Consider the following 14,009-nt stretch of genomic DNA (forward strand, 5'->3'; position numbering starts at 1 on the left):
TTCCCATTGCCCTCCAATATACATGCTCATATGGGGATCAAAGTGTGTGTGATGAGTTGGAATAGCAGCTTGCAGGAGTGAGTGAGAAAACGTCGAGGGCTTTTTGATGTTTGGCCGCGCTTTTTCCACTAATAAGAAGAAACTTCTCCAGCCTGCCCATAATTTTAGAACACTTGGAACACTAATAAATGGGAGCAAGGGCATTTCAGGCAGTTCTCTCCGACTTTTTCCTCTGCTTATTCATTTAAACCTCTAATTAAAATGCAAAGCATTCTCATGGTCCTCTGGATTTGGTACTGCTCTCTCGCACAGCCTCTGACTCCCTATCTCCTCTCCCTTCTTCTATCCTCTCCCCTGTTACACCACCCCACCCCCTTCTTCCTTTGCCTTTCCACCTCACCTAACTCCCTGCTCTCATACTCTCTCTGTCTGCCTCTGCTTCTTGTGATCAACACAATTTGACCTCTCACTTGGAAGAAGTGCACAGAATTTAATGGATTTTTTACAGTCTAATCTAACCAGTTCCCTCTTTATTGCTGTTTTGTACCCAGTGGACCTCATCTTTACCAGGCCTCCCCCCACCTCCTCCACCCACACGCCAAGAAAATTAGTTCATCAGAATTCAAAATGTACTGCTAGCTAATTAAAGGAGTGTTAATTGAGTGTTCAGAATTGGGTACCCCCTTCACTAAACACACTCAGATACACACACACATGCAATCACAGTGACAGCACGGGGTACACCAAGGACGTCGCGCTCGGGGAGTTTCATGCCAATCAAAAATGGAGAGAAAGGAGAGTGCCCATCCTCCAAGTGAAATGGGATTTCTAGATCATATCAGGGCCTAGTGTGGCTGAGTCTGGCTCCGTGCTGCCACGTTATCCCGTCCCAGTCTCTGCTATCTCTGTCTGCCCACTGGAGAGTGTAACTGCATAGATAGTCTCTCACTGCGTGCATGGTGCTAATGAGGGGTGGCATTTAGAGATGTGCTGCTCTGACACATGGGCATTGTGTGCCAGGCACTGGATGATTAAGGACGAAGGTCAGCCCATTAATTGCCTCCCTGCCATCTCCGCTCCCTGGCGCGTGATCTCTCAGAACTAATGCATGTGTTTGCCTCAGCTTTTATCTAATCTCCAACTCAGTTCAATCATATCCGTGGTTTGTTTACATTCCATTCATGTTAAAGTCGTTCTCCCCCCCCCCCCCCGACTTATTGTAAGAGCAGTGCTAGCTAGCCCCAGATTCCCTGTGCGTATGCTGTTAGCTGTTTGGTGTGCTTGTGAGTGCACATAGCCTCTCCTGCTCTCAGGAAGGCAAAAAAGCATATTCTTCCATCCCCAGGGGAAATAATTAATCCTTACAAGGCTGTCGCATGTTGAAATGAAGCGAGTGTGAAGCATTTAGCCCAGGAGGCATTGCAGGATGTCGCCCGCACAGGCACCTGTTGTTCTCCCTGCCCTACATTTCATGAGAGAGCGCTGAGCAGAGGATAACAACATGCTCCACTGATGCCAAATGATACACACAACTGCACATGCAGGTTTGGGTGTGTATGCATGTGTGAGTGTTTTTGCCTATTTCTTTATTGTGTTATCATGCATTTTGTTTGCATGCTGAAAACTGTGCACAGGTGCAGGAAACACCCCACCTTAAGAGGAGGTGAGTGCTCACACAAAAGAGGCAGTGCTGGCTGCCTCAGAGGCGGTTTATCAGGCAGCACCATCTGTATGCTGCTGCTCAGAGCTGTGATCTACTGCAGCCTGAACCAATAAGTCACAGAGCGCCGGCCTAAAAAGAGACTCTCTCCTTTAACCTCCATGTCCACACTTATAGACTTAGTGCTCTGGAGAAGAGAGATGTAGAGGCCCTGCACATCAAACACAGTGTGTATCACAGCCAGTGTATGAGAGTGAAATGACACCCTGCTTTGTGGCTGTACTTACTGTAATCAAGTTTGCTGTAAAATTTATACCATGGAACTTTTAAAAGAGGAAGTTGGAATCAGAAGCATCCAGATGCTCATTTGCCTCCTCCTCCTTTTCTTCCTTTATGCCCCTGGCTCCTAATAACCGGAAGCCTTTGTGGAGCTGAGATGGGTTTTGTAGGCCTGAAAGGCCTCTAATCCCTGTGGCCTCTGAAGTGTGAAACCCTTTGATGCCAGGTTGGTGTGCCAAAGGCTCTGCCTATTGACAAACAAGGGCCAAGCTGAGAAAAGACGGAGAGGCCAGAGCTTTCTCTTCTCTCTTAGAAGAAATGCAGGCTCAGGCATGGAAAATATGGACTCAGTCAGAGAGAAGGAATAGAATTAGCCACCCTTTAATGAATTTCCTGGCTGTTTTTATAGGTTTTTTTTTTCCTCATGTGGCAGTAATTAGGTGGGATGATGGGCAGATTGCAGCTGGGGGCTCAGGGGCGGCAGGGCACAGGCCCTTGATATGCCTGAAAGCCAAGTATCTTTCCTTATTGAGACCATGTGATGATCAAAGCCATTTTTTTGCCCTCATGTAAAGAAGATCAGAAAAAATGCTGCCTTTCCATTTGCATGTGGATCAGCAATGTGCTTTGAAATGAACATGTTTTTTCTCTTCTGAGCAAATGAAATAAGTCTTCTGTCAGTTTTTCACTGCTAGTCAGAACATCAAAGCAAATGGCATAGCTGTCACCAGGGAAGCTGAGCTCTGCCTCAGTAAGGTTAGTTAGATTTAGATGGACTGGCACCAGGTTCCTTCATTCTAATTAAACCAAGTTATTATATCCAAGCTATTTTACACACTTACATGTTAACATGGCATGTTTCACTGTATGTCTGACATATTTTGGAATTGACAATAAAGTAAACCTTGAACCTTGTGTCTGATTTAAAGCACATAAGATGAAGCGTACTGATTGGAATAGGTTTTACTAAATTTAGTTTAGGATATTCAGTCTTTGCCCTCCGCTGCTAAATTCCCAATTTATTTCTGTTATGATATGGATCTTGTAGATTTAATCATTTTCACAGTTGGAGACCCAAAGGCTTGTTGAAATGAACTCCCCATGCTATCTGTAATGGGAGCACAGAAATGAGAATTGTGACTACTTGACTGTGGAGTCTCTTTAAAATGTTTTTGCAATCGTAAAGGAAATGGAGTGAGTCCTAGTCACAGCCTGCACTTTGCACACTCTTCGGGTCGCCAGGACATTTGCTGACGGCACAGTTATGGCAGTTAATTTTTGTGCGTTTTGTTAGCTTTTGCATAAAAATGTCATTTTTGAAGGGGTTGCAAGTCATTGGTGGCAGCTGATATATTGCTTGTAAATTGAGTTCCTTTCCCGACCCCCCACCCTTTTTGTTACACTGAGCTAAGTAGCCATGAAATTGCCTGAATAATGTCGTTTAAATCCAATCTCACCGCAGCCCCTCACCTCCATGCCCAGCCCCCAAACAATGACACATGGTGGGCTTTTGAGAAATTCCCATTTTCCTATGTGCCACCTCGATTTACAATGGCCGAGCCTTGGCTCATTGAGCGACAGCCAATGCTATTCTCACTTGCCACATACACCGCAGAATTGAATTTTGGGCTTTGAATTGGTTTCATAAAGCAAACAGTATATAGCATTTACATATATCTTAATAGCAAAATATTCAGACCAGAATTTTCTTCATATCTAGATGCAAAAATATAACCAGAGGATAAAAGCATATTTTTGCTGCATCTTTGTTCTTTCTTAAAGTATTCTTGACTTGGCTCTTCTCTAGTGTAGTTCACCTTAGACAGGATAGATATTCCCAACAGGTATATAATGGTTTGTTTTTGTTGTGAGAGGCTCTTCATGAACTTCTGTATTAAATAATGTGGAATATCTGTGGCCAAGGGTAAGACCCAGTAAGTGATACCACTTATAAATCTCAAATGTGCCACTGCAATTAAACATGCCTTTATCCCCTCCCCGTTATCCCTTCTCGCCTGGTATCCAAGGCAATTCAACTCTAAAGAGAATTGAGTCCAAATTAATTTCACAACGTACTGATTTAACAGCGCCTAAGGTACAAGGCTTTGACAGAATGAGTTTTTAAAAAAGATCCATTTGTCTAGGGATGAACCTCCACTGGAGGGGGTGAAAATGAGATGGAAAGAAAGCTCAAACAGAGCAGAGTGATGGAACATAAATACACGTCATTCCTGATTTACAGTTTCTAAACTCTGCTTGGGATCTTGTGTTGCTCTCATCTAGTTTCATCACCTGTACTTGTAGAACACTTAAATTTCTCAGTCTGCTGAGAATGTAGTCACTTTAATTCTGCATTATTTCACTGTTGCAGCAGAATAGTGCTCATTGCAGTAGATCTGACTTTGTGGCTGCTATTGCTGTCAGTTCTTCAATATTTCTGGTAATTAAACCCAAGGTCTTCTACTGTATTCTTTCCCCTGCACATGCAGCCATTTAAATTCACTCATATTTGTTCTCTGTTTTTCCTGCAGGTGAGCTGGTGGTGCCTACACATTCTCCACGCTATCCGACTGCGGCAGAACTCGACGCCTATGCGCAGAAGACGGCAAACAGTCCGCTTTCCATCAAGATCTTCCCCACCAACATCAGGGTTCCCCAGCACAAGCACCTTAATCGAACAGTAAATGGATATGACACCACAGGGCAGCGCTACAGTCCCTATCCACACATCCACACAGGGGGCTACCATGGCCTACTTGCTATTGTCAAGGCCTCATCAACATCTACCTTTCTTCCATCGAAAGGAGTTCTCAAGAACTCTGATGGCAGACGGACTAAGCTCTCTCCAGCCCACATAGCTGTTGCCCCATACCCGCCCCCTACTAGTAGCACTTTAGCCAGTGGCCAAGGTCAAATGGTCTACCATACAGGGCCCTCGAAGCCTCCAGAAGGCCCTGGACTGTCTGTTCCCCCGAACGTCACTGTAGCCGGCTCAGTAATTCCTGTAACAGGGGGTCGAGGTCTGGCCCTGCCTGCACAGTCAAACCTCCCCTCCATCCAGAGCATCATCTACCAGATCAACCAGCATTGCCAGGCCCAGGCTCTGCAGCAGGTGTGCCAAGGGGCGGCCACAACATCGTCAAACTCCAGCCCCTCCAAGCAGGGCACAACTATCATGGGGCTCTCTTCTAGCTCCTCAGGTGGAGGCTACGTGGTGGGAATGGCTCCCCAGGCTAATATGGTGTATGCAGGGCCTGGACTGCCAGTTCAGAATGCAGAGGCGATGAAGAGTGGCGTGTATGCAGATGGTATGGACTACATCATTTGGCAGAAGCAGCAGCAACAACAACAACAGCAGCAGCAGCAACAACAGGCTATGCTCCGTATGTACAGTGGAGGAAGTGGAGGCGGCGGCGCCATCAGTAAGTCCCCTGAGACTTGTGTTCCAGGTGGAGCGATAATGGGGGCCCAAGTGTCCTCCTCTTCCTCCAGACCTTACCACCTGACAGTGAGTGCAAGTGGAGGAGGAGGTGGGCTGGACAAAGTCAGCTCCTCCCCTTTGAACTGCATGGGCATGCATGGGAATTTCTCAGTGGGTCAATACTTTGCCCCACCCTGGAACAGTGTGCTGGTGACACCAGATAGTGACTGCTTTAACCCCCAGGAGCTTCTGGGCAGCTCTACAGGAGGCCCGGCAACTGGGCACAGAGAGATGGGATACCCCCAGCACCATCACCACTACCACCACCCTCATCATCCTCACCCTGCCATAGACAGCGGGGGAGGCTTGTGCTGCAGCCTGCCCAGCAAGAGCCTGTGCAACACGTCGGTACTGAGCAGCAGCCTGCAGTCTCTTGAGTACCTGATTAACGACATCCACCCACCCTGCATCAAGGAGCAGATGCTCGGCAAAGGCTATGAGACTGTGTCAGTGCCACGTCTGTTAGACCACCAGCATGCACACATTCGCCTCCCCGTTTACAGATAGAGGAGGAAGAGAATCAAGAGAAGAAAATCAAAGTTAAACAACAGAGTTGTTTTTCAGAGTGGCACTGCTTTAACAAAGTGTGGGAGCTTATAGAAGAGCAGGTGTTGTGCTGTGTGACCATAGGTTTGATGGTTTTAATGAAAGCTGTGGGAATCCCAAATGTAAAAGATGGTATTTGTTGCCAGTGGGAGAGAAAAGGGATTTCAAAATTTTCCAGATGTTCTATTGTGTGGTTTGCCAATAGGAATTTTGGATTGATTTCTGTTTTATTTTTCTTCTGTTTTTTGTTGTTTTTTGTTGTTTTTTTTGTTTTTTTTGCCTAAACATTTTTAAAGAGAATCATAGGTTTGACTTTAAGTGCATATGGCACTTGTGTCCCCTTCCAAATACTGAGATGAAGCTACTGTGTAGGTTGTCACTGAATGGTCTTAAAGGACCAAAGTTTAGTGCTGCTTTCAAAATCCAAAACTCTGAAGTACAGTTCATTGACACACCTAGAGAAACACTTCCAGATACAAAAATGTACTGGTAAATAAGGAGGCTTCAACTCTAGGCAGTACTTGGGTGGATATGTACACGGATCATAAGGTTGAATTAAAAGGATAGTACAATATTATTAGTTATAATTGCTGTTTTAATTGATACATAAATTGCACTGTGTGAATCTTGTTAACTTTGAAGTTTGGAATTGGGTAGTTTGGATATGATATATTTAAGAAACTTGAAAACTTGAACCTATTTTTTGTTGTTTTATATATTTGTAGGTATATTATATGCATCAGCTGCTATGGGGAAAAGTGTCTCAAATGCTTTTTTTTTTTGCTTTTTTTTTCCCACTTTTATTTTCTATAATTTAATAATTCCTCCTCAAGCTGATGTGCAGTTTCTTATGTCCTTGTGTAAGGCATAGTTGCTGCTTTGGTTCTGTAAGAACCTTGTTTGGAGAGCTCTTTTTTCCTTACCAACACTGGAATCTACAACAGATCTTGAAATACTTATTTAAAAAGAAAATGTTGCAAAAAATACAAGAAAAAGAAATGTTACAATGAAGAATGTGATTGGGAGGTTATCTACTGAACCTCATGTGTATGTTTGTGTGTGTATGTGGCTGAGTGCATGCGCGTGTGTGCATTTTTAGTTTATGTTCTTCAAAATCCTCAGACTTTTTTTTTTTTCTGCAATTGAGTCACTGCAAGATTTGGACCACCAAGACTGAAATAGTGATTCACTTGTTTCATTAAGATCATATCTGAAACTTTTATATTTTACAAAACTTGCTCCTTTTTATTCGAGGCTTTGGATGTTTTCTGGAGCAAAAGTAGAGATCATGTCTCTTATGACTCCTGTTGTTACAGTGCTACTCCTACTTCGCTCTAATATTATCATAATGACAGAAAGGGGTAGAAAAGAACAAATGGAAGTCATATTTAATCCTTCAAACAATAACAAAATGAAAACAATCATGCCCTGTCCTCTGGCATCAGATGAAACCAGACAAGGCTCTGCTTTTTACTCGTCCATTTCAGCCCTTGGTTGGGATTTTATTCAGCCCAGGCCAGTCTTAACTTGATGATTCAGAGCAGTGAAATATTTATTATGACGGTGAGATTCCCTTGAATGTACTGCACTTAAATTACTGCAATGTTTTATTGCCTTGTGGGACTCAAGTGAAAGAGAAAAAATTGGATCAGTGCAGCAGTCCTCTGGTCTTAAATTAGCATTTCTTTTGTCCGTCAAATTTCAATGCTAAATTGAATTTGGAAACTATAGAGAGAGAGAGAGAGAGAGAGCGAGCCGGAGCTTTGTTGTTGGGAAATACTGGCATCAGTTGAGATTTATGAAGTGCAATTATTATGACTGTATTAACATTTTTCTCTGAGCTTACACCAAAAAAATGTAAACTACAGTTGTCAATACATTCCCAATGTACTACATCCCTAATCCCTCTCCTTTTTTGTTTTGAGGTGTAAAATAAATTTCTTTAAGAAGAGATTCAGAGGCCACATTTTGGCTTTGAAGTCTGTCATTATTTTCTATCGCTTGTCCTATAGTCAGGGGGGGATCGAGCGCTTGCTTCTGCAGCTCAGTGAGATGCAGAGAGGAACATAATGTATGATGTAGATTATGAACTGCACTGTAAAACCCAAGTTTATTTGAATGATAATTTTTTAAATGTTCACACTTTGGCCATCCAAAGATTAAGGGCAGGTTGAACTACAAAAAGGATCTAGTTAGAAGCAGGAAGTATCTTCAATCATTTTTAGTCCTTAAAGACCTGTTTTAACTCTTATATATGAGCTTTAATTTCTGAGCAGTAGGTGTTTGTGGACACGTTGCTGTCTCTAAAGGTTGACAAAGATTTCAGTCAAAAGAAACCCAAGCCCCCTTGGCTTAAATATGCACAGTAAGCCTCCTTAACATTCCAGTGAAATTTTTCATGTTGTTTCAACAGCTTAATACCCCAGCCACAGTGTGATCCCAGCATATTTTCTGTCTTGTAGAAATATTTTGACAGATTTACAGATACATCCCGTCCCTAAATCCCCTCCGTTTGGCTTCTGCATCCAAGCATTAAACCCTGTCACATGATGTTGAAGTGAAGGGAGACACTTGAGGCAGCTTCTGGTGTCTGGCCTTTCCCACCAATGGACGTCTGAGGCACCAGGCTACTTTGTTATTGGGAATATTGGGTGACGCCTGACTGCTGGATACTGCCAGGGTATAGAATTCATCTAGTCAGAGGTCTGAAATCGAACCTTTTCAAATACCAGGGGATTTCCTAGAGATAAGTCTGGACATTTTCAGGAAAAATCGGAACAAAAACGACAACAAATAATACTAAAACAAATGTCTTAAGTTTAGCAGATAAAGATACATTTTGTTTAGAAAATTAACCATTTTTTATTTGCTTCTACATTATCTTCTGTACAGGCTCCAATCTGTCTGTTCCCCTGCTCGTTTATACGCATCAATGAGCTCCTATTGACAGGAAGCATCTCTACCCTGAAACTCTGCTTCATTCCCCATTTCCCGATTTGGACAATGGACGCTTAGCCCCATATTAGTATAATAGAATTACATTTCAAATAGATTTGTGCCTTAGCTGATCCATGCATGGCTCACTCAGCTGCAGAAGCAGAGTGGCATATGGCACATCATTATCTAAACCCCCTCCTCCTCCTGTTCAGGGCCAACAGGGTTCAGCATTGCTTAAACAAACTGAAGGTTAGGACTGGCTGGCTGGCGTTGAAGAGGAGGACAGCAGGGTTTGTAAAGGGGGGATTGGAGGGGTGGGTGGATTGCTAAATCACAGCCTCCACAGCATCTCAGTGGGCCTCAGCACCATGGCGCCTATGCTCGGAGGCCTGCTTTAAAAGCCGGGCTGTGTTTGATGGAGGGGATTTGTTTTCTGTTGGATTATACATGGTTGCTCCCTGCCTGGCTGAGGGGCCCTGTGCAATGTGACAGATCTGTTGAAAAAGACAGAAAGGGGGAGAGGGAGATACAGGGAGGGATTTTTGGGGTCAGAGAAGCCTCGGAGCATCAGTAATCAGGATAATTGCCATGTTCCTGGTGCTGGTTTCAGTCTCCCCTCTTTGGCTCTGAGGCCTCATATTCATATGCATGCTCTTAGGATATCACATTCCTCTCTCTAACGACTTTTTGTCCCTGTTTTTACTAAATTGTATTAAGTGATTGCTTAATTTATTATCAGAATTTTAACACTCTGAAAATAATTAAAATTATGTTGCCCAGGAAATGATAAATTACTCCTTCTAAACCTATTCTGGAGGAGGACATTTCGATCTATAAGTTATCTCTGTGGCTACACACCATCGACTATTAACACATTTTCAAGGGCGCAGAGACGCTCAGCAGGATAGCCTGAGGGCAAAGTGGAGGGAAATTGACTTATGCTGGTTGTAAAAATCCCTTAGTAAATCCCAATAAGTCCATGAGGACCTTTACCCAGTGCAAAAGGTCTGGTGGCATATTATGCACCTTAAATACGATGGAGAGGAAGGGGAGCAGACAGGCTCGTTCAGAGTGGGGTCAGCTCTCTCACATTCACAACACAGGGAGGGGAAGGGAGGGACAGAGAAAATAAAGGCAGCTGCTCGCTCTGCACAGTCCTGGCGCTGCTTCTCTAACCTACAGATGACGCGGGGGGTGGGGGGCAGATGGGAGGGCTTACGTCTTTTACTCTGTGCTTTGGTCAACCTCAGTCCTGTCCCCTGGCTGCCCTTGGGCCCCTGGGGCTCTCAAATCAGAGTCCTTCCCAGCATCCCTCCTCAGCGTCTGCAGCAGATAAAGTCCTCTCTGTTTGGCTCCACATAGCAAGAAAATACTTTAATCAATAACACAGATGGTGTTGAGAAGGCTTGGAGAGTTATCCAGCAGCCTCAGAGTTGTGATGCACCGTGTTGTTAAAAGCAAATTATTTCTCTCTTTAGTGGATAAAATCTAGACGGGATGCATGTGAGTACCAAGTGCTAATTAATTATAAAACAAAATAAAAAAATATTTCAGAAACATTTGACGATTGTATTATTAACAGTTGCAGCCTAAGAGCCTATATAAAACTTTATAAAAACTCTGTGCGGTATTTACCAGAGCTTACAACTTGTTTTTTTCTTCAGCATCACAACTACAACTATATATATTTGGCTGAAAAAGCTTATGGCCTCCAAATATTCATTTCGTTAATGTGCTGGGTTTATTGCTGTATCCAATCTAAACACAAAAGTCTGGGGATTTTGCTCTTTTTTTCTTCCTGTTTCTTTTTCTGTGTTTGTGTGGCTCTCAGAATGTTCTGTGGATGAACAGGGCTGTTTTTTTTTCTCCTGAATGATCTCAAATGCACCAACGCTGCCAAAGTCTGAGGGTGCCGCAACCTTGAGAAAATCATATATATGGAAATGGGAAATCTATAAAGCGTCTCTCTTATTGTTCTCCCTGCAGTGTTGTATTTATGTTTAAAAAATGATTTTGTCTCCTCAGGATGAAAAAATGTAAAGAATACCTTGCTTTTTTAATGATAATATTTGAGTCTTAGATTTCAAAATAAGAATTCCGAATATAAAAAAGCTGCAAAATCCTTTAGTCGTGGGGTTTTCAACTTTTGAATGTGCCTACAGCCAAGCATCCCAGTGATTGCTTACCTTTCCCCCCTCTGCAGTTCTGCAATCTCCCCCTAATCTCCCCTCTACCATCATCTTCAATTTGCTCAAACTGCCACTGTCCCCCCCTACCATCCCAACAACCACATGAGATATTTTGTCTGTTCCCTGCTTTTGTCAATCTCAGGACTGAAATTTCTTTATTTTAATGTAGATGGTTGGTTTTCATTTGACCTCTCCTCTCTTATGTATTATTGTTTGACGGAAGTAAATAAAGAAGATGACTTCCATGCCTGCCTTGTTGCTATAATCATCTGTAGTCGAACACTTTCCTCCTTTCTTTTTTCCTCTGCTGTCTCCTTATCTTTAACATTAATTTGCGAGACTTTGGATGAGACTTTACAGTAATGAAGGTAAGCATATTAGTCTTGGGAGGCACTTTGCACATCAGCGCCATATGCCGGCTCCCTCAATCCTGTTGTTTGCGTGACCTTTTTCCCCTCTGCAACACATCAACTGATATAAAGATGTGACTTTCAAACTGTTTTTTTGGGAACAACCTCACCTTTGTTAAATGAAACGATCATAGGAGCTAGAAAAAGGGAAGTACACTTCCTACTGTAAGAATGATTGACATTTCTCCTAGAGCATGACTTGGAGAAACTTTTCTTAAGCAGAGGCAAAGGCTAAATCTCTTTACATGCAATTTACTGAAGTGGCAAAGACGAAGTGTCCTTCCTATAATCCTGGACTTTCAAGCCCTGTCTCAAGGGGATATATCATTTTCTAATAACGCTTGTTTTCCAAGAATTCAAAGAAAGGAGACCCTCATTGATTACAAAGTTTGAGGTGCTCATTGGGATTGGATACATGTAGTCATAAATCCAAAGAAAGACTATGGCACTTTTTAAACAGTTTGTCACAGCATTGTCATGTAGATTAAACCTAATTCACCACAAATCACAGTTCAGCACAGATTTTTGGCACTTTGTGCAGCTTCCAGCCCTTTAATCCTAACGCCCTATAGTGAAAAAGACATAAAATCAACAAATAGATATAGTGTGTTTGAGATTAATTCAATTAATGATTTAACTTTTTATAGTCAACATTTGAATATAAAGCAGTTGGAAGCCATTGAATTCAAGATTAAAGACCACAACATTCACCCAGTCTAAATGTTTAATAACACAGGTACCTAAGAATTACATTACCCCCTTTTTTCTCTCCTCATTCTCCACCTCTCCACCCACCTAAAACATCAGATAAACCATAGACTGATGAGCCAGCCGCCTCCATCAGAGCGTGTGCTACTGGGAGACTGCACACTGATTTCATCCACGCTCGCTCACACAGAAAAAGAGCGCTGTGGAGCAGAAATGCTTCTCTTATTAGCAAAACTCATTCACCTGCACGCCACATTGAGTCTGTTGCAATCTCACAATATGAATCATGAGCGATGCCTACAGAGGCCTGGCAGCAGCAGGCCAGACCTATGCTGAGTGCCCTTGCCTGTCAGTTTAGACACTCTGAATCATTTTGGTTTCAACGTCCTCGTTTCATCTCAGACACACTGAAAGGTCATCTTACAAGCAACCTCACCAATATGTCTCCTGCTCCTCATCTCCCAGTGCTTCCAGTGATTGCTCATTCCAGTTAGAAATACCACACCTCAGTGAAATATTTCACTAGGGATGATGGAAGGAATTTTAAGGAATTATATCAAGGGAAGAAAAATTAGCATCAGCTTCAACCTGCTCTGTGAGTTATATCTGTTCTCTTTCAGCCTGGAGATCCGTAACTCTCCTCTTTTCCTTTATAATTTGGTTAAATGAGAGTATGACCATTATCTAAGGAGGTTCTTTGTATATGGCTGCTGGAACCCAGGCAGACAATAAATGTTGCACTTTAAGCCATCAGACAGTCTGGAGAGTTGTTAAGTGTATAAAGAATGAGTTGTCGGTCTAGTATCCGCTTGAGACTCATCAGCCTAAACACTTTAAAGCTAAACAGGATGGACAATAGCTGAACAATTTGTTCTGCCAATATCTAAGCTAGTTACTTTACCAAAGACCTTTGGCTGAGGCTGTCAACTTTCCCTCGTGTGTGGCTACTAAATGAGAGCTGTTACAACATGAGCCTGCTTGGCTGTCACTTGATTTGTTTAGACACTTTTGTAGCAGTGAGCACACATACGCATGATGCAAGCTAGTGAGCCATTTTGTTAACAGCTTACACTTCCTGTGCAAAGCGTGCGGTTCCAGAGTTGCTGACAGTGACACTTGCAGGACCGAGCCCTGCCCTACTTAACAGGCTGCAGGGAGGAGGGCAGGCCAAGTTGTCAGTAGCTCTAGGTGCTCACTGCTTAGATAAACCTGGAGGATTAGTGGCCCAGTTAAAGTTGGGGCAAAGAGGATTAGCTTCTTCTCTGAGGTGCTGAGAGATTCCATGTGTCCTTCAGCACTGCCCACCTCAGAAAGGGGGAGGAAGAGGAGGTGAGAGGTGAGGCCCAGTTATCGTGAGTAAAAACCAGCACTGTGACATTTAAAAGATGAAAAGGAAAGATGCAGTGTAATGATGAAAGTTGCCAGGAAATGAAGCAGTTTGAAAACTGTTGCCAGGTTGTGGTTTCATTAGGAAGGCACAAGCCCTTAATTACAGACCAGGTGTTAGTTGGAGGTCAAGTTTGCAGGAGTTAAAAAAAAGAAAGAAAGAAAGAAAACACTTCATAAATAAAACTATCACCTATTGTAGTTATAACATTTAGCTCAAGCATTACAATATGTATGGCTTTATATTAGAATATATGTGTGTTCTACAATGCTTGAGAAATCACAGCTCACGCACGTCTTCTTAAAGGAACTCCACATGCAGAACAGCAGAGGAACCCGGAGCTCTGCTGCCACCAGCAGGCCAGAGAAGGAACTATTCATGACAGTTAACAGAAGAGGGCTGGAAATATCTC

At 43.0% G+C, this 14,009-nt stretch overlaps 1 protein-coding gene across 1 annotated transcript in view; it reads left to right on the top strand.

Annotated features, from left to right (window-relative positions):
* Positions 1-7,919, top strand: part of fam222aa (family with sequence similarity 222 member Aa) — a 45,725-nt gene extending 37,806 nt beyond the window's left edge. Inside the window, exon 3 of the mRNA XM_079343352.1 lies at positions 4,471-7,919. Within this exon, the coding sequence (XP_079199478.1) occupies positions 4,471-5,927 (1,457 nt within the window). The 3' untranslated portion in view covers positions 5,928-7,919. The remainder of the gene's footprint in view (positions 1-4,470) is intronic.
* Positions 7,920-14,009: the final 6,090 nt, after the last annotated feature.

This window comes from Symphodus melops (assembly GCF_947650265.1).
Source record: "Symphodus melops genome assembly, chromosome: 1".
Lineage (NCBI taxonomy): Eukaryota > Metazoa > Chordata > Actinopteri > Labriformes > Labridae > Symphodus > Symphodus melops.